This window comes from Strigops habroptila, chromosome Z (assembly GCF_004027225.2).
Source record: "Strigops habroptila isolate Jane chromosome Z, bStrHab1.2.pri, whole genome shotgun sequence".
NCBI classification, from domain to species: domain Eukaryota; kingdom Metazoa; phylum Chordata; class Aves; order Psittaciformes; family Psittacidae; genus Strigops; species Strigops habroptila.
Window position 1 is genome coordinate 46,804,435 of NC_044302.2, and position 18,159 is coordinate 46,822,593.

An 18,159-nucleotide genomic window follows, 5' to 3' on the forward strand; every position below is an offset into this window, starting at 1 on the left:
TGTCCTGTCTCTGCTTCCTCCTGGCTTCCCCTCCTCCCTGGCAAAGCACGAGACTGAGAAAGTCCTTGGTCGGAGTAAGCATTACTTAGCAACAACTGAAGACATCGGCGTTATCAGTGTAGTTCCCAGGCTGAAAGTTAAAAACACAGCACTGCAACAGCTACTAAGAAAGAGAAAAATGACTGCTACTGCTGAACCCAGGACAAGGAGATAAACCCAAATTCTTTGCTTTTTATTTAGAGTTCACTAGCCTAATGAGTAGGAACTTGTTTATAACTAATCCCATAACTGATGGCCAGTTTCTAAAGCCTGTTCATGGAGAGAGGCTTAGGAAACCTCATCAGGCAGAGCTGTATTTTTGCATGGCACCTCAGGTACCTCAGATGCTTTTTTTGAGGACTGCTATTCCTGACAGAATCTCTCCCGTCACACTACCTTTCCCTTCATACCCATGCACACGTATGAACATGTTCTGTGGCGTGTTCTCTGTCTGTTCGTACACTATTAAATTTCTTGTGGGGTTACTGGGTAAACAGCCCTTTACTGTCTGCCTGGGAAGAGAATGATGCAGCCACTGTTCTCTTTTCCAGAAAACCAATAGATTTTAACTTTCGAAAAGGAAATCGTAGAGGGAACGTGGGAAGAAACCTGTGGAACTACAAAATTCACAGGCCTGTTGCCAGATAATCACAGTGTAAACTTTAACCACTCATAAATTCCTCATGTAAAACGTTGTTATTGTGTGTGAGACATGTTTCCAACATTTGTATCTGTGGTTTTGACTAATTCTTCACCTAACATTTTCTAATAGATCTGTCAGTCTCTAAAATTTTCCAGTACATCTGTGGACTTTTTTCCCTAGCAAAAGAATCCCTAATACTTTTTGTTCTTAGTTATGCCTTAGAGGCTGTAGAGGATTTGTCCATAGATTACACACTGAAAGCCATGATAATGAAAGGGGGTGCACCACCATTTGCAGCACATTTTCATGGAGGGATTTGGTGAGGTGTTCACCTGCCTCATTCGAATGGTCAAGCAAGTTTGGCACTGAATGGCATACATGTGCTGAATGGAAAAGCCAAACTGGCAGCTGATAGGCATCCACAATCACTCCCATGGCATTAGACAGTTGGCCGCATCTGAGCTTTGGTCCCATGACTCTTGCACTAGATTTTCAATGTTTGTATTAGCTGTTCAAACTTCAGTCTGAAGGAGGTTGCTGAAGCATTAGTCAGGATCACTGCTGTCTGATCCATGAGTGACTTTATCAGTCAGTGTGAAAAGTGTCTCATTTCAGATGATATCATGATTTCTGTGGTTGTGCAGACTGTGACCATCTGAAACGTGGCTCAGTAGTTGGCCTTATCTGATCGCAGGCTCTACTTGTAGATGGTTGATCTTAGTTATAGCAAGTAGTCTTCCAAGGACTGAATGTAGCCATATATTTCAAATAGAAAGAGGCAATTCATGGAGGAAGTAGTGTGCGGATCAGCCAGCGCTAACCCTTTGCTGAGGTGTGCAATTTCATTTTCTCTTCCAGCAAATACTGCGGCATGCCCGTGGAAATGCCACAAAGGTGATATTTCTCATTACTGATGGATATTCCAATGGGGGAGACCCAAGACCAATTGCAGCATCGTTGCGTGAATTTGGGGTGGAGATCTTCACCTTTGGGATATGGCAGGGGAATATCCGAGAGCTGAATGACGTGGCATCCCATCCGAAAGAAGATCACTGTTACCTTCTTCACAGTTTTGCTGAGTTTGAAGCTCTGGCACGCAGGGCTCTTCATGAAGGTATTAATGTACTAACTTCAGAAGTCTACAGAGAGCAGAGAGGTCTGAATAGAAAGACCTCCAGTACTGTCTTGTAATAACATTTCATGTAGTGTTGATTCCTCTTTTTTTTTTCCCCTCTCACTTTCTAGCAGACGTAAATGTTCATTCCTTAGGTAAAAGGATAAACTGTTTGTTTGACTAACTCTTCATCAACAAAATGTGAGCCAAATTCTCCTCATTGGTATATACATACTTACTTCCATTCAGCTCTTCATTTTGTCCACGAAGAGCAGACTATGATCTTGGCTCAGTGTAACTTTTGCTTGAACAGATCAATCTTGTAGTCAGATACATGGTCATCAAAAGTAGGCACCTATTATGCTCCTTAGAGGTACCCTTACTACCTCCTGGTATTTTACACAGCGACAAAAGCTAGCCTATTAAGCACTGATTTAGATCTCTCTGTGTAAGGGTAAATACAATTTATAATCTTACACATTCAATAGACCTGGAAAGAGCAAGGGGTGGAAAGGGAGTTTTGACTGTGGTTTTATCTTTTTTTAATCTATTGTATTCTAAAAACAAGTTCTTCCAGAAAAACAGAGGAAGTTTAGACTAGCAAGTGAGAACACATGACTAGACCTTTGTTTGAAAGTCAGTGCTGCTTGATTGAGACTTGGAATATGCATCAGACTAGCCATTAGCATTTATTTGCTACATGTAATTTTTAAAAGCATGCTACTTTTACTTAAGTAGGGTGCTTTAGTGCCATTCTGTTTGTTCCAGGTAAAGTTTAATATGAATGTGCCAAAGGAAAGTGTTTCGGTTTTTAATCATATCCTACTGGTTATACATGCTGTGACCAAATGCTTTTCTGGTACCAAAGATGGCATCGACCAAAGCTGGAAGAAGCTGTCTTAGCAGCTTCTGTTGGGAGTGAGACTGCATTCTGGCAGCGTTAGACTCAAACAAAGCTGGGTGAGAGCATTTTACCGGAATAGAAACACCAATTTTTTTTTTCTTTACATTTTGAATAAAGTAAAGCTCTGCTTCATGTTGCCATCGCTAGTGCTTAGAGCTGGATCCTAAGGTAATTAAGAAACATTTCACTAATGACATAATGTGAGGCAGTGGGAGGACTTTTGATTGGATTTTTTGTTAATAAATTGATTATAAATAATTGATAAATTGTTTCAGACCTGCCTTCTGGCAGCTATATCCAAGAAGATATCTCGCACTGTTCATATCTCTGTGAGGCAAATGAAAACTGCTGTGACATCATGGCAAGCTGTAAATGTGGCACTCACACTGGCCAGTTTGAGTGCATCTGTGAAAAAGGATACTATGGGAAAGGACTGCAACATGAATGCACAGGTGAGTCTCATGTCTCAGTGCTTGGGTTTCTCTCTGTGGCCTGAATTCATGGCTAATCTAGTTGGGAGTGAAAAGCTGTGTTTTGGATTATGGCTATGAACCTGGGTCAGAATGCATTTGAGGATGTTGGAAAACTCTTATCTGACTGAAGACATAGAATAGCTCTAGCAGTCAAACTCACCTCATACCTTGTCTCCAGCAGTAGCCAAAAGAGATGCACAGGAAGGAGGCAAATGTTCTGACACAGTAAAACTTCCCTAAAACACAGCTCACCAACAGTTTTGTCACTAGAGTTTACTGAGTCTTAGGTAATGTGTTTTTGCACTCAAATGCTCTTACTTTTTCCTTTGTGAATTTTGCTGACCACTTTTTGAACTTTCATAAACCTTCCTGTTTGGACAGGGGCTAAATGTGTGGATCTTTGCAGGATAAATCCTTGGAGAAACGTACAGTAAACTAAATGTTCTTTAATTCTCTCATGTTGACTTCCAGTTACTAAAGAGGAAAAAGACTTGTGGATCACTAAACAGAAACTTGTTATTACGTTTTGCTGAGATTGTTGTTGTTACTGCTTTTTGGACATGTCCTAGTATGAGTATGCATTCGAAGTCAGTTGAAATAGCAACAATATACAACTCTCTATTGTCAGAGAAGGTATGTAGGTTTTATACAACCCTGTTGATTTCTCTAGGACAAAAGTTTCAAACTTGTCGGAGTATATAACTCATAAATTTGTTATGTGAGCTGGACAAAAGCAGTGCTTATAATCAAGTATTTCCAAATGAGAAAGAGAATACAGTATTTATATTCGTCCTTTTGTATTCTTGCATTCTCACTTATATTCTGCAGATAACAGATCTCATGAGATGTTTCTTCATGAACTAACTGCAGTGGATAGATAGATCATGGTTGTATAGCTGTTTGTGAGGGCCATGCGGCTTTTTTAAGTGTGATTTTCATTACATGTAGAGAGTCTCTTAATGTAAATCGTAAGACTTGCTAGTTCTGTTCAGAGAACAGACAGAGGCAGGTTTGTGACTAGAAGTTGAAGAACTTCTTCAGGGGAAGGTTTAATGGAGACTGTGATGGCTGTGTGCCTGTACAGGGAGGATTATAAGGATACACTGAGGGATCCAGACTATACATAAGCACATGATGGGGGAAAGGTGATGTCCGTCACCACTGCAGGAACTGAGATACCCCAGTGTTTGTGTTGGGAAGTTGACCAGTGGTATTATACTTCCTGACAATTATCTCCTTTAATTCACCTTGTGCCTCTGGAGCATCTTTCCTTTGTCCTGCATTCAGGTAAGTAGGTAAGCAGGAATTCATTGGGGTTTGAGTGCAACATGACTAGAGGAATGTAGTTAAAGTCAATGTCAGCACCAGCACATTAGATCAGAATTCTGTTTTATGTAAGTGGGTGCAGCTTCCTTGTGTGCTCAATTAACTCTAAATTAAGATCTGATTCTATTTTGCTCATTTTCAGTTGTAATCCTAATTTGTTTCAGACAAAATAATATTTTCATAGTAATTATAATATCTTATAATAATATAATATTAAATTATTATAGTTAGTAATATTAATACATTAATTTATATTAATTTAATATTAAATTATAATAATTTAATATATAATCTATCATTTATAATATATAGTATATAACGTATAATATGTAATACATAATACAATTTGATATGTAATATATAAAAAGAAACAGTATATTAATTTATATTATTATATTAAATATAATATTTATAAAATAATATTTTCATAGTAATTTTTTGTTTTGTAATTGAAGTAAATTTCCTGCACTTCAAGTGCCCTAGTAACCTATTCCACCTCCAGTGCCCTAGTAAGCTATTGAACAAATTAAACACATTTCTGCCTGTATCTATAGCTTGTATCATTAAATATTGTTTTAAGCTATTCCTAAAGATAGCAATCATTTTAGAGTTACCCTTTCTACATGAAAGGATCTTTTGATGGGGTGAGTATAGCTTTTGAGTGTCACCAAGAAGGATAAAGTACCATTCTTTAAATGGTACTTTGCATATGCAGAGGAAAGTTTCATTTTGACATCATCAGCAGGTGCTTCTAATAAAAGGGGTTGGTATTAAATGCACTGCAAATAAGCTGATGATTACAGCCATCTGCTGCATATGTGAAGACAACTGAAGATGCATACATATATTTTAGGAAGAAGTTGACGTGAGTAACTCAAGCTTGTTCTTTGAAATACATCTACTGCTCAGCTATTGTATTCTTCTTTAAGACAGAAACAAAAGGCAATGTGTTCTTTAAAGGAAAACCAGCATATTTTGGATCTTTTATTCTGAAAAGGATTCCAACTTTTTTTTAATGTTTCCCAGCTGAGCACAGCTGTGGATTTGTAAAGCATAAGGAATCTTAAGAACGCATCTTTTCTTCAATGTATAATGTGCAGAAGGACTTTTGGCAAGTTTACAGTGACAGGACTTATATTTTAATTGGACTACTTTTAGCTTTTGATTGGCTAAACTTGCAGATACTCTACTAGCCTATGTTTACTTAATACAGTAAGGCTTTTTTAAAGAGTTTTCAATAAGATGAGGGATCGTTCTTCTGCAACACATCTATTCTTTTTACTATTTTGGTTATTTTCTGATGTTATTTTTGGTATGCTCTTGTGCCTACACATTGTACCACTTTACTGTTGTTTATGGTTTTAAATGGGAGGCATCAGAATAACTATGTAAAAATTGTAACAGTTCTTTACTTTCCTGATTACCTGAAACACTCTCTAGAAAGCTTCCGTAGAACAAAATAGGAGCCACATGCTTTGTGCCAAAAAGCAGAAATTGGCTTCAGTGTCCACCTTCTGTTCTTTGTAATGTTGATGGTGTGCCACAGAAAGAACAGACTGACTGTTCTCTTACTTTAAAAAGCAAACCAAACAAAAGCTTCTTGGCCCACACTAGGAGCTTCATGTAGCCAGGGACATCTGTGACAATTGTGACAAAGGAAGGGAGAAAGAGGAAGACAGAGGCAGAACAAGTATTAAGAGTACATAAACACCTCCCTTACAACACTTCACTACTTCTACTTCTTCCTTACCTTGATTACAAATGTTAAGTTTCAAACTAGAGACAACCAGACAAAAATATAGAATTCAGCAAAAATAAACATAGAGTGGTTTGGGTTGGAAGGGACCTTAAAGATCACTCAGTTCCAACCCCCCTGCCATAGGCAGGGACACCTTCTACTAGACCAGGTGGTTCCAAGCCCTGTCCAACCTGGCCTTGAACACTTCCAGGTATGGGACATCCACAGCTTCTCTGGGAAACCTGCTCCAGTGTCTCACCACTCTCATAGTGAAGAAGTTTTTCCTAACATCTAATCTAAATCTCCCCTCTGTAAGCTTAAAGCCATTTCCCCTTGTTCTGTCAGTACATGCCTTTGTCAAAATTCTGTCTGTGATTTCCACTATCTAAGACTGTGTCTTCCACTCCGCCAATAAAAAGGTAGGCTGTTCAAGTCAACTGGGAGTTAGGGAATATGTATTTAACACATCCTTCTCACACCTTTTTTTTTTTTTCCAGCAAGACTCCCCAGGGAAAGTTCTTTTTTAAGTAGGCTCTTGGGTTGGATGACCAAATTTTAGATTCATGATGATGCAACTGAAGGATGATACCCACCATGTTCATCTCATCAGGTACCTCCTAAGCAGCACCACTGTTACTGGGGTCAGGAAACTTGTCTTACAGCCCCTAGTTTCTTTTATCTGACATGTGGACCCCATTTTTTGCAGCACAAGGTATCCATGATGTGCAGTTGGCAGGGCAGAACTAGTAAATAAATACTTGTAGTATATGCTAACTATTCCTTCTTTTGTTTATTTTTGGTCCACTACTTGGCTATAATTATTGAAGGGTAGAATTTCATTGTATGTATGTATTTCAATAGGTTACCTAGGCTTTGATTTAGGAGTATACAGCATATCAGTTATCATCTGCACAGCCACTAGGGCACCAGTTTTGCCTACAGAATAGCACATGGATTAGATCTATAAAGAGCTTTTAAATGAAAACTGAAATCATGTCAAAACTTGTACTTTTTTTACAGATTTTAGCTCAGAACATATTCACCGAGAAGACTTCAAACTTTGGGGAAATGTAGGTCCAGCAAGGCAGGGAAGATTCACATTTTGTGGTTTCTTGGATTTTGGACCCAGTTTTCAGCTGAGCATTTTTTCCCGTGAGATTTTCAGGATTGTTTGTATGAGAATGCAAAACAAAACCTGATGTTCATGAATTGGATAGCTTTCTAGTTAGACAGGAAGAACCTTAATTCCAGCGGTGATTCCTATGGCTTCGTCAAAGAAAGCTAAACATCTCTTCTGCCATCCTGTGTCCTTCCTCCCTTCCTTTTGATATGAGCTTCTACCATGCTGGAAGCTGAGTCACCCTTTCTTAATACTCCTTTTGGGAGGTGTTTCTTTAGCTACCCTTTACAAGTTACTGGCTTAATGAAGCTTTGCCAACCATCTTGCACATGTCATACTATACACAGAAGTTTTAACTAAGTTTACAAGATCCCTCTAAGTCCCAAGGCATCCAGAGTTAACACCACATATCATAACATAGGCTGTACTCTTCAGCACTGCTTGTCATGGTTCTGGCAGTGCCATTTCATGTTTTCATCTATTAAATCTCCATCTTAAAACTGGACAGGAGTTTGTTTTGGTTCCTCTTCTCTCTTTTGTTTTTAAGTTCTAAAGGAGAAAAATACTCTTTAATTCTACCATAGCGATCACTAAAAGAAAGCTTCTCCTGAGGCCTGCAGAAAATTGGCAATTGAAACATCTCCTTGAGGAAAATGCAAAATCATTACTAATGTCTTACCTTATGCCACATAAACTTGAAGGTCTTGGTTACCAGAAAGAAGAAAGCAAATAAAACTTCTAAACAAGGATGAGTTGGAAGTACTTGGATTACAACTGGGCAAGAAAGTTAGGATGTACATGCTTAATGAAGCTTTAATTAATGCTTACAAAACCTAAGCAGTTTGGAGAGACTTACATACTGTTAAGACAAAGAGCTTGACTGGAGAGTCCTGTCAGTGATTTTCCCCTTTTGCTTAACAGCTTTGTAATCATGAGCCCCTTTCTGTAACCCTCTGGGGGGATGAGATTCCTTTGTATATTTTACTCTTTTTATTTGTAGTTTATTTATTTTAAAAATGCTTCTCCCAAGTGGAGGCTTCTTCTGTTGCAGCCTCTCTTTAGTGGCTTTTTGTCTGTAATAGTATGCAGAGGTTCTGTTATGAATATACTGTGTTAAAATGACTCACTGTCATGTAAGGAGAAGAGCAAATAAGAAAACAGGGATGTAAACCAAAAGGAAGAATGCAAAATACTCATGACTAAGCAACAGTGAATTGATGCCTAACTAATACTGGCAAAAACATTCCTTGCTGTCGTTCTGTGTATTTTTTCTGTTTCTTATAAATCTTGCTTGATTCATTATGGGTAACAATTTGAGCATAACATCATGATGGTTAGGTGCAGAAGAAATGTAAATGAGTGTTTTTCCAGTGAGGATATCATAACATGATGGGGAAGGACAGGAGAAATGTAGATTGATCTGGTTTTCCACTGGGGGTACTGAAAGACAAGTGGATAAGGAAGGTTTATATAGGAATCAAGCACTACAGACAAGGCTATAGAAGTTTATCAAGTTAATTATTAAAAAATCTTTTTTTATGACTTAAAAAAATAATGCAAAAGCATTCATAATTGCTGTTTGCATAAGGAGTGAAGAAAAAGGCTTTTACAGATACTTTTTGTGAAAAATAAATACATCTGGAAGCATGCAGAGGGGTTTTTTTACATTGAAATCTGCTTTCTCAAAAGCTTGTCCCCTGAAGCACAGTATTTCCTGCTTTGCTTTTAGAAATTCAGGTAGGGATTCTCCTGCTTGTTGCTATAGGAAGCAAAGCAAAGTCTGGGTGAATAAAGGATTGGGATGCTGCAAGATTTTTCAAAATGGAGCAAACAATAGAGATAAATTCCTTTGGTTTGGCAATCTAAAAGCATAATTTTTCAGTATAATTCAGTAAAATCTTCATGTCATAAGGGTTTCTCTTTTGTAGGAATGAGTCTGACAGAGGTGAATGTTAGTTTGCATGATACTACAGTGGTTTTGCTTGCATTTTATGTGGCTTCTGGCACCAAAGTGGTTTGTTTCCCACCTGTACAACCTGCTTTATGAAGATGGGGCATTTCTGGCAGTGGAATTTCTTTTGCTGAGTTTACTCCTTGAAGCCTTATGACCTTAACCGTATAGCAATACCAAAAAGGTTCCTAATGCACAGTCTGTATGAAGTGATAACAGGTTTTGGTTTTTTACTGAACTGTTTCTTATGGTACTGTAAAACCTCTATGATCAGCTTTCCCCATGTGAAGCTTTTGAAGGGAAACAGTAGCAAACCATTTTTTCTTTTAAGTGCAAAACATTTTTTTTTTTTAAGTGTACGTTTTATAAATATAAGTAGGAAAAAAACCCTGGTGAGATTGGGATTTTATTTTCTTTATTTTGGGATCTAAGTATTCACAACTCAAACTGGTGCAGATCATGCAGATTTGCTTGGGCGTTTGCCTTTGTTTTGCTAGAGGATTGTTGTTTTGTTTGAGATTATGTAAACCTCATCATTTCCAAAGTGAAATTTTAAACCAGATTCAGCCTGTCCAAAAAACTCTTTACGAACAATAAAGTCAAGACAGTGACCTTTCCAAGCCATCACAGTAATGTGAAAGTTTTACCATCCAACCACTATCTTTACTTGCAAGTTGTAAAGAAGGAGCTTTTCTTGGTTGATTTGGTACAAGTTTTTTCACCTAAATAAATGATGTGTGCAGCTACTGGTGTTTTTTAATCATATCCAGTTTTTGTAAGCCCAGTGAAGTGAATAGGAGTATCTCCAGTAGTATTAATGAGTTTGGATCAAGTCCTTGGAAGTGAGTGACTGATTTTTCTCTCTTCTCCAGGCCTCATGTATCAACTTACATACATCTTCTGTTGCAAAATAAAAAAATTAAGTAACACAGTAGCTGGTAACACGGATAGTGATGTTTCCTTGGTACAGAATTTTTCTCTCTCTGCACCATGTAGCTAGTTTCCTTTGCATTTAAAACTGAACTGTAGCAAAGAAAGGAAACCCTAAAACCAACCAACAGAAAAGTTTGCTGCGTATGCCAGCACCGTTTCTAGGAAGCTCTTTTAAAATGAAGTTGTAAGGTGAAGGTAAAAACCCATATTCAATTTTACATGTGAAGACCAGGAAAACAGAGGTGTAATTCTATGTTTGCATGCAGTATTGAAAAACATCTCATCCTTTCCAGCTAGATGTCATCTGAGTCTTTGGAAAAAAAGTTTCTAAGCCAAAACGGACTTTCTTTTCTATTAAGTATAGAGCTATTTCTGAAATAAATTCGATGTAAAAGTTGGAAAGTGATGCACAAGTTACCCTTTTTCCCTTATCTTGGAAGTGACTTGTCCTGGTCACTTCAGAATGTTGTGAAAATAAAGCCTCTAGCCAATACTCGTATGTGCAATTCAAGGAAAAAAATCAACCATCTGGAGGGCTTGAGAGAAGCAGAAACCATGCTCTGAATAAAAATAGGCATGACATAGGAATAGCATCCAGGTTTCCGTTCTGATCAGGCTCAGGCTGTCCCTGGAGCACCCAAGCTGTTCTTTGGCCACAGTATAACCATTGCATACAGCCACCTCAATGAAGAAGGCTCCAAGTGTAAATACAGCACCAACTAGGTTTAGCCTTTAGTTAAATAACTGTAAAACCATTACTGTTAAGCCTGAGCTTTGCCTTGAGTCTCTAGACAGGATAAAACACAGGCTGTCTTAAGTTCATTGAGGTTTTTCATGCTTTGAAAACTTCCTCTTCCAGCTGTGCAGTCCCAGGTGAAGTGGCAGTTTACAAACTTTGTGCTGAACGTGTCTTCCGTAGCTGCTTGAAACATTCATCAGCCGGTTGTCATGGTCTTCTAAACAGTTAAGGCTCATACCATTTTACCATAGGCTTTTGGTAAGCCTTTGACTCGTCTCACAGATTTGAGAATAATTTTCAGGATTGAGACTTGCATCATACCAGGGACTTTCTGGGATAATTGTCTGTCCATTGAATCCCTAAATGAAACGGGTTTTACTGTGACATTCTTTGGTTACCTCTATGGATTACATGGTGTCATCTTGCCTTCGCTACCTTTTCAGAAACACATAGCCAGGATATTTTCATAGACACATGTGCACACTTATTATTCCTGAATTTGTGCCAGTCTCACAAATTAAAAACAGACGTCTTCCCATTCTGTGAGCCTGTGAGCAGCTTTTGTCTTAGAGAAGAAAAAATTAAAATTCTTGAAAGACTGCATCAGGGATAAAATAAGATGGCAATATACAGCAAAGAGTTTTAATTACTAAAATGATAAGAGAGGTTAAAAGACTTGGAGCTTAATTAATGTTATATCTCTAGTGGCTCTTTAAGGCTCCAAAGCATCACTTTCAAGTACGAAAGTCATTACCAGGATGTAATTCATGCTACAGTTAACTCAGGTTTAGCCTTAGAGCCTGTGCCTGTGAGATTGTGCATAGGTATCGGGATTCCTAGCATCCTTAAATTGATCCCACAAATTGTCAAAGTTGATTCATTTAACCAGACTGGAGCATAGTGCTCTTAATGTAGCAAAATCTGGCAGTCACTGTGACCGCATTTGGAGTTTGATGGATTGCAATGATGCGTTTGTCACTTAGTCAAACAAATTTGACTCTTGGCCCTCAGGATTAGTTTCCAGTTGAACAGAGTGTAGGAATATTTTAATTTTATTTTTAAAAATCCTTGTCTTGACTTATGCTGTGATATTCACTCTACCCAGGCCAGTGAATATTGCAGATTGCGTTCTCTGTAAGAATGAGTACTGTTCTTTTCAACACCTTAAACAAATTGTCTACTTGTCTTCCAATCTGAAGCAAGTATTTTGTATAAAATGCAGTTTGCATCATTTTGCATGTGTTCAGAGATGGTCATCTCTTAGTTGCCTTGGGCTTGCTGAAAGGGAGAAGAAGATGTAGAAGCAAAGTTGCACAAAGCTCATCATGTTGAAATCCACAGTTAGGTAAGTCATATGTTTGCAGATTTTGACCTGAACGAAGTCTTTCAAGGGATATTTACTTGAAGGGCAATATAGATGTTCCTTCCACTGCCTTTTGTCCATTTGGCTACCACCATCATAAAAAAGTAAAGATAGTAGCAAGAAGGGATGAGATGGCTTTTCTGTTACCTCTCCTTTTCAGCCCTGTCCAGCTGACTTCTCTGTGCTCACTGTGGAAAATCATCTGGCAGGTTCTTCAGATCATTGCACAATCTCTTCCAGGGAAGAAGCCCTCTCCATCTGTCCTCTGCAGCTATGCTCCTCACTTCTTCCTGCTGTGCACATTCTCAGTTTCTTCAGCCACAGGGGTCCAGAAGTACTTCAGACTCCGGTACCACTCCAGAAAAGGCAGTGAGCAGCAAGAAGAGTATGCTGCAAAAAACACCATGATGAGAAGGGGGCAAAAGCCCGCTCAACTTGGAGCGGAATTAGGGCAAATAGATTGCAGACATTTTATGATGAGCTTAATCTATCTGGCAGGTACCCAACAGCCAGAATGGATGGGAGCAGTTTGGTCTGCTGTCTTGTCAGCAGCCTTGTTTTCTTCTGTCACTCTAAAATGCACTACGGGTGGCTCAACCTTCTTACCCAGAAACAGTGCTGACTGTATGGTGGAGTGTGGCTGGGTCTCTTTAGAATGAGAAAGCAGCAACACAGATCAGTTCCATCAAGCAGGAAATTGGTTTCTCCTGGTTTTGCTGGTGTTTTGATGAAAACAGAAATCAGGGCTCAGCACAGAAATAGGAACCTTTTCAGGCCAAAACCCTAGGGTTTAATTTGTTACCATGCAAAATAAAGCCAAACCAGCAACTCACACTTCCAATGCAGATGTTTTAGTAGGGCTGACATCTGAAGCTAGTTTGAGGAGTTGAATTTTTCCTCCCTAGTCTGAAATTTATTAAATATGAAGTGTGTTCCTCCACAAGAAAGGGAAGAATGAATGGACCTGGGGTGGCAGGGGGAGGGTGGAGTTGGGAAAGACTTATTTTATAGAAGCGTGTATAATCTAATTAATCAAATAATCTAATTGTAGTTATGTTGTTTCGTTATAGTTTGGACCTGGCAGATTTGAAATGAAACCCAATACAATTAAGCACTAAGTGGCAGGTTTTCATTAGTGTAAAGCATAGAGGAATGGCAAAATATCCATCTGTGTAGGTGTGTACAGCTGTGCTGATTTTACGCAGAGCTGCACCTTGTTGCAAGAACCCAGTATCTGGCTGCTTCTTCGGGCCAGGAAGCAAATCTGCTGGGGTTTTTTTTTTTATGTTTTGGTTTTTTTCATGAGAGCAAAAGAAACATTCTGATGATAACTAAAAAAAAAAAAAAGTAGACTTTTGGCCCAAAAAGTTTAAAACATGTTCTCTTGTGAATGCCACAGTAAAAAGACATACAAAGTTTCCATCTCCTTCTAGCACATAGTTTGTTTCTTAAACAAGAGTGTCAGAAGATAAAGTACAAGAACTTTCCTACGTTGTGGCTGCTAATGCTGCTTGGCTTTGTTTTCACAGATTATTGCTATTAATTCCAGCTTGTTTGTTGGTTAGGGCTTCGCAAAATAGTCCAGTGTAATACATTCCTATTACTATTGTCAGGCTGCCCTTCAGCTCAGCTTTTATGCTTCTATGACAGAAAAGTGCTTACTGTGTTCTGAGTTCCCCCAGAAAAACTCTCATCTAGAAATACACATAGGCAGTGTTAAAAACTCTATAGAGATAGACACAGGAAACATCAGGGTTCTTGTGAAACACAGAAACACCTACATCTATACAGGCTGAGAATACTCTAAGTCACATTAGTTTAAAGACATGTTTATATTCTGAGTTTAGTGTCTGTTCCCTGGAGTTTTGAATGAAAATGTTGGCCTGTTACTGTGTTTTCTCTTCCTGTCCCTCATTTCATGCTTTGCCCATCTGCTGTCCTCAGAGCATCTTGTGAAGCCTACATAGGCTTGGGAACAGCAGTCTTTTGAAGCCTGCTGCTTTAACTTTAGCATCATAGGAGACAAGCCCAGTGTGTCTTACAGCAGGAACAGTGTGTGTGCTCACTTTGGGAGTCCAGGCCAGTGTAGAAATACTCCAGCTAACTAGTTTAAATCTTTTGCATCTTTTTTACATCTGTGGCACAGAGGTGCCATAGGTCTCAAGACAGAAGGTATGGAAGACAGGTTTGTCTGCAGGAATATGAACTGCTGCAGAAGTGCTTCTTTCAAGTAACTTAACAAACCTCGTGGTTGTACACCAGAAGGCCTACTAAGCTGGTGTTTCTTTTGAACTTCCCTTGTTATGTATGTCACAGAGGCATTAGTTTGTGCCTCTGTGAAATACGTTAGTTTATTACCTAAATATGCTCTGATCCTCTAGCCCTATTTCTGTTGTCAACTTGGCAAAGAATGTCTCCTGAAATGCAAATATTCACTTTCCCTCTTTTCAGAGTCTAAGCCTGTGCCTCAACATAGTAAGGATCAAAATGTGCAGTCAGTCGGAAATCCCTTCAATTTTTATGTCATTGTGAATTGGAGAGGAGTAAGACACATATAAAATTTGCTCTCTTTTATTTCTGAATGGAAATTCAAAAGACAAAGCCTTACAAAATACAACACCATTTTTTAAAACATGGCATTCAGTGAACACCCATATTTTTCCCGGTGAGCCAAAAACACTTCACGGAACTGTCCCAGTGGCAGTGCAGGTGTGGTTGTTAGGTCATGGCACAGGAGTACACAAAGGCAAGAACACTTGGTCTTCACTAGTGACTTGATTTCAGCATGTATGGCTGTATTCATGTATGGCTTTTTTGGGCAGACCAGTAGCCCACTTTGTACCCCCAGTCCAAACCCATAAGAACAGAAGTAATGTGATCATAAAAAACTGGACTGAGAAGGAACATACCAGGCTCAGACACTGAGGCACCCTCTGCCAGTATCGCTTTAATGTACCAGTAGCTGAGGGTTCGTGTCTACCTTTTCCACTACTTAGCAGTGATGCTCCTTGTCAGTTCTCATCCACAATAATAGCTTTCCTAGCCTAGGTGCCAGCAGTTTTTCAGTAGCTGTCTGGGCCCTTTTCACTGTGTCACAGGCAGAAAGGCACCTTGCACTCTAAAAACATGTGGGAAGCCCCTTACTTACTTTTGATTACCTATCCCCCGAGATGCAGGTGGTGGGTTACAGCTGTTACTTTTTTCGATTTTGCCTCAAGGAAAAAGCACAGACAAGTATTAAAGGTAACACGTACAAGGTGTGTGAATGAGATGCTTCACAAAGTTGTCTGTAATGTCTTAAATTTCACTCCCAGTGATGTTAGAGGTTGATTGATTCTCACTACTTTTAAGGTCATTTTTGGAAGGCCTCCTACATTGAAATAGGAAGTGCAGTGCCTCATACATTCCCACGTCAGACAGGTAGTTTATCATCTGTTGCTTGCATCCCTCACTGGTTCACAGTCTGCAAAAGTGCAAGAAATCAGCCAAGAATTTGGTTCCAGCTCAGGAAAAACTGGGATATTCTTAGACAGCATTAATTATCTTGTGAACCTAACCTAATTGTAATCGAGTGCTGTTTAGGAATAGATTTTCTAGCTAAATTTCAGTTGTTTAAAAATCATAAGTCTTAGGTCCCGTAAGCAGTGATGTAATCATTATTGCTACTTTTTAAAAAAATCATTACTATTTATTTATTTTGCTTCAGGTTGCGATTAAGAATGTTCCCTCCTTTTTCTCCATCTCTGCAGGTGTAGATGGCCATGTTTATAGCAAAAGAGATCAGAAAAAGGGCATGCCTTTAGAAAAGAAGGCAGGACCAGAAGTGTGGCAGACCTTTTTCCTCACAAAACATGCAAAGGATTTTGCTGCCCTTTAGAAGAAGAACAAGTGACTCTGTTTTGTCAAGGTGGAAAAAATTCCCTTGAAGCTGAGGACAGAGAAGTGGAACACGGAGCACAGTTCACTTTGGTGTGCAGAGAGGCTGAGTACTTGACAGTTCTAGAAAGAATCTTACTCTGTTGTTATCTTGCTCTCTTTCTGGCAGCAGCAGCAGGCTATTTCATTCTAGTTTACTATAACTGCCCTTCAGTAAAGCCTTTGGATATTACACATTGCTACTTTAGCATGTTTGCTCAATACTGATAGCAAGAAGGGGCCTTTCAAACACAAATCACTAGCCAGTGTTTCCTGCTTTGTGGGAAAACTGCATTGCTGAAGGTCTGGTCTTTACAGAGTAGCCAAGGGACGGAGAACATGTTAGTGCTGTTGTGTGGAGGATGGAAAGGTGTTGTTCGGAGATGTTTTAGTGCAGTTTCTTCACAGAAGGAAGCTTTGCTAGACCGAGGGCTAAGACTGTTTGGTTGTGGTACTGCAATTGATTTTTTTATCTTTAATCTTTTTTACCATCACTTATGCAGTAGTAAAGGTCACTTTCTTGCCAGGCACAGGACTTAGTACTTAAAAGACATTCCTTCAGTTCAAATCTAAGATGACCCTTTTGCTTGCAGATGACGTTACTTTAGCAAGAGTCAGATCTGTCCAAAGGACTTCCTTTATATTTTGCAAAGAAATGAGGGGAGAAGGACGGGGAAAATGGGGGAAATGAAGTGAGAAGCAGTCACTTCTCCAAATGTTTCTTGAGGAAGCAGCAGTTGATAGTGAGCATAGTAATCTAGTTGTCTCAGTGCTCTTGCTTTCCATAACGAGACTCTATTTAGCTCTACATATTTAGATAATTTTAAAAGAATTCAGGAGGTCCTGTCAGCTTCCATAAGAGTTTTGCATGAGGAATAGAAAATGGGATTTATAGCATTTTTCACAGTAAATCATAGGCATCAGTTGTGATTCCAAGAATGAAGTAGAAACTGTAATGTCTAGATTACAACAGTTTACTGAACTGTACACAGGGATGGCTGGGTTAGTTTCACAATATGTAAAAAAAGTAATTGGCAAACCCACCACTTTTTATTGCCTGATTACTGGCCTGAGCCACTGCATGTGCTTCAGCTCTCTGAAGTTAACTGAAAACTGTCTGACTCCTACTCTGGGCAGCTAAGTAAATAAACATGGAAATAGTGACATATGTTCTCCATCTGCACAGTCATGTGCTATATCTTCAGTGCTCAGAAAAGTTGCTTAATAGGAGTATAATCACTGTTGTTGAAAAGTATATTAATGATAAAAATAAGGAACATGAATAGAAGCCAAGTTTGGCACCTAATGCAGTAGTGACAGTTTATTGAGGGTCTGGCAAAAATGGCTTCACTTTCCTGTTTATAATAGCTTTGACTTGCTGCATTCCTCATCTGTGATTCAGCAACTGGAACTACTGCAGAAAAAGGAGGCAGAAATAGGTATCTTTGGGGTTTTTTTTTCCTTTCGTGATCATATGCACCAACAGCTGCTGGGAATGGGTGTTAGAGGCAACAGCAGAAATGGAGCATTTCGCATTAGAAAAATTAAATAAGTCAGCACCATTCAGGGTTCTGTTAATGTTTTGCCAGAGAGCAAATTCACAATTTTTGCCTGAATGAGGAGGAGAAGATCTGAGGAGGTGCAGTTTCTGACTCCTCCTGGGTTCCTCATGCAACTTTCTGCTCTTAGTAAAGTCAGTTTGCACATTCACTTGGAACAGAGAGTCATTTTTAGTTACGCTCTAAAGTCCCAAGAATCACTGAAGATAAAACTATGTTCAAGTTGCTGAGTAAGTGAACACAATGTAAATGGATCTTGAACCACTAGGCCTGATTTTCACTGCAGAAACCTATCAATCAGTATTGTGAAGCTTGGGGTATATGTTTTGTTGATTTCCAAAC

General features: G+C 38.9%; 1 protein-coding gene across 1 annotated transcript in view; it reads left to right on the forward strand.

Annotated features, from left to right (window-relative positions):
* SVEP1 (sushi, von Willebrand factor type A, EGF and pentraxin domain containing 1) overlaps nt 1-18,159 on the forward strand; it is a 125,831-nt gene that overhangs the window by 16,870 nt on the left and 90,802 nt on the right. The window contains exons 2-3 of the mRNA XM_030471193.1: nt 1,541-1,796; nt 2,976-3,152. Coding sequence (XP_030327053.1) covers nt 1,541-1,796; nt 2,976-3,152 — 433 coding nt within the window. The remainder of the gene's footprint in view (nt 1-1,540; nt 1,797-2,975; nt 3,153-18,159) is intronic.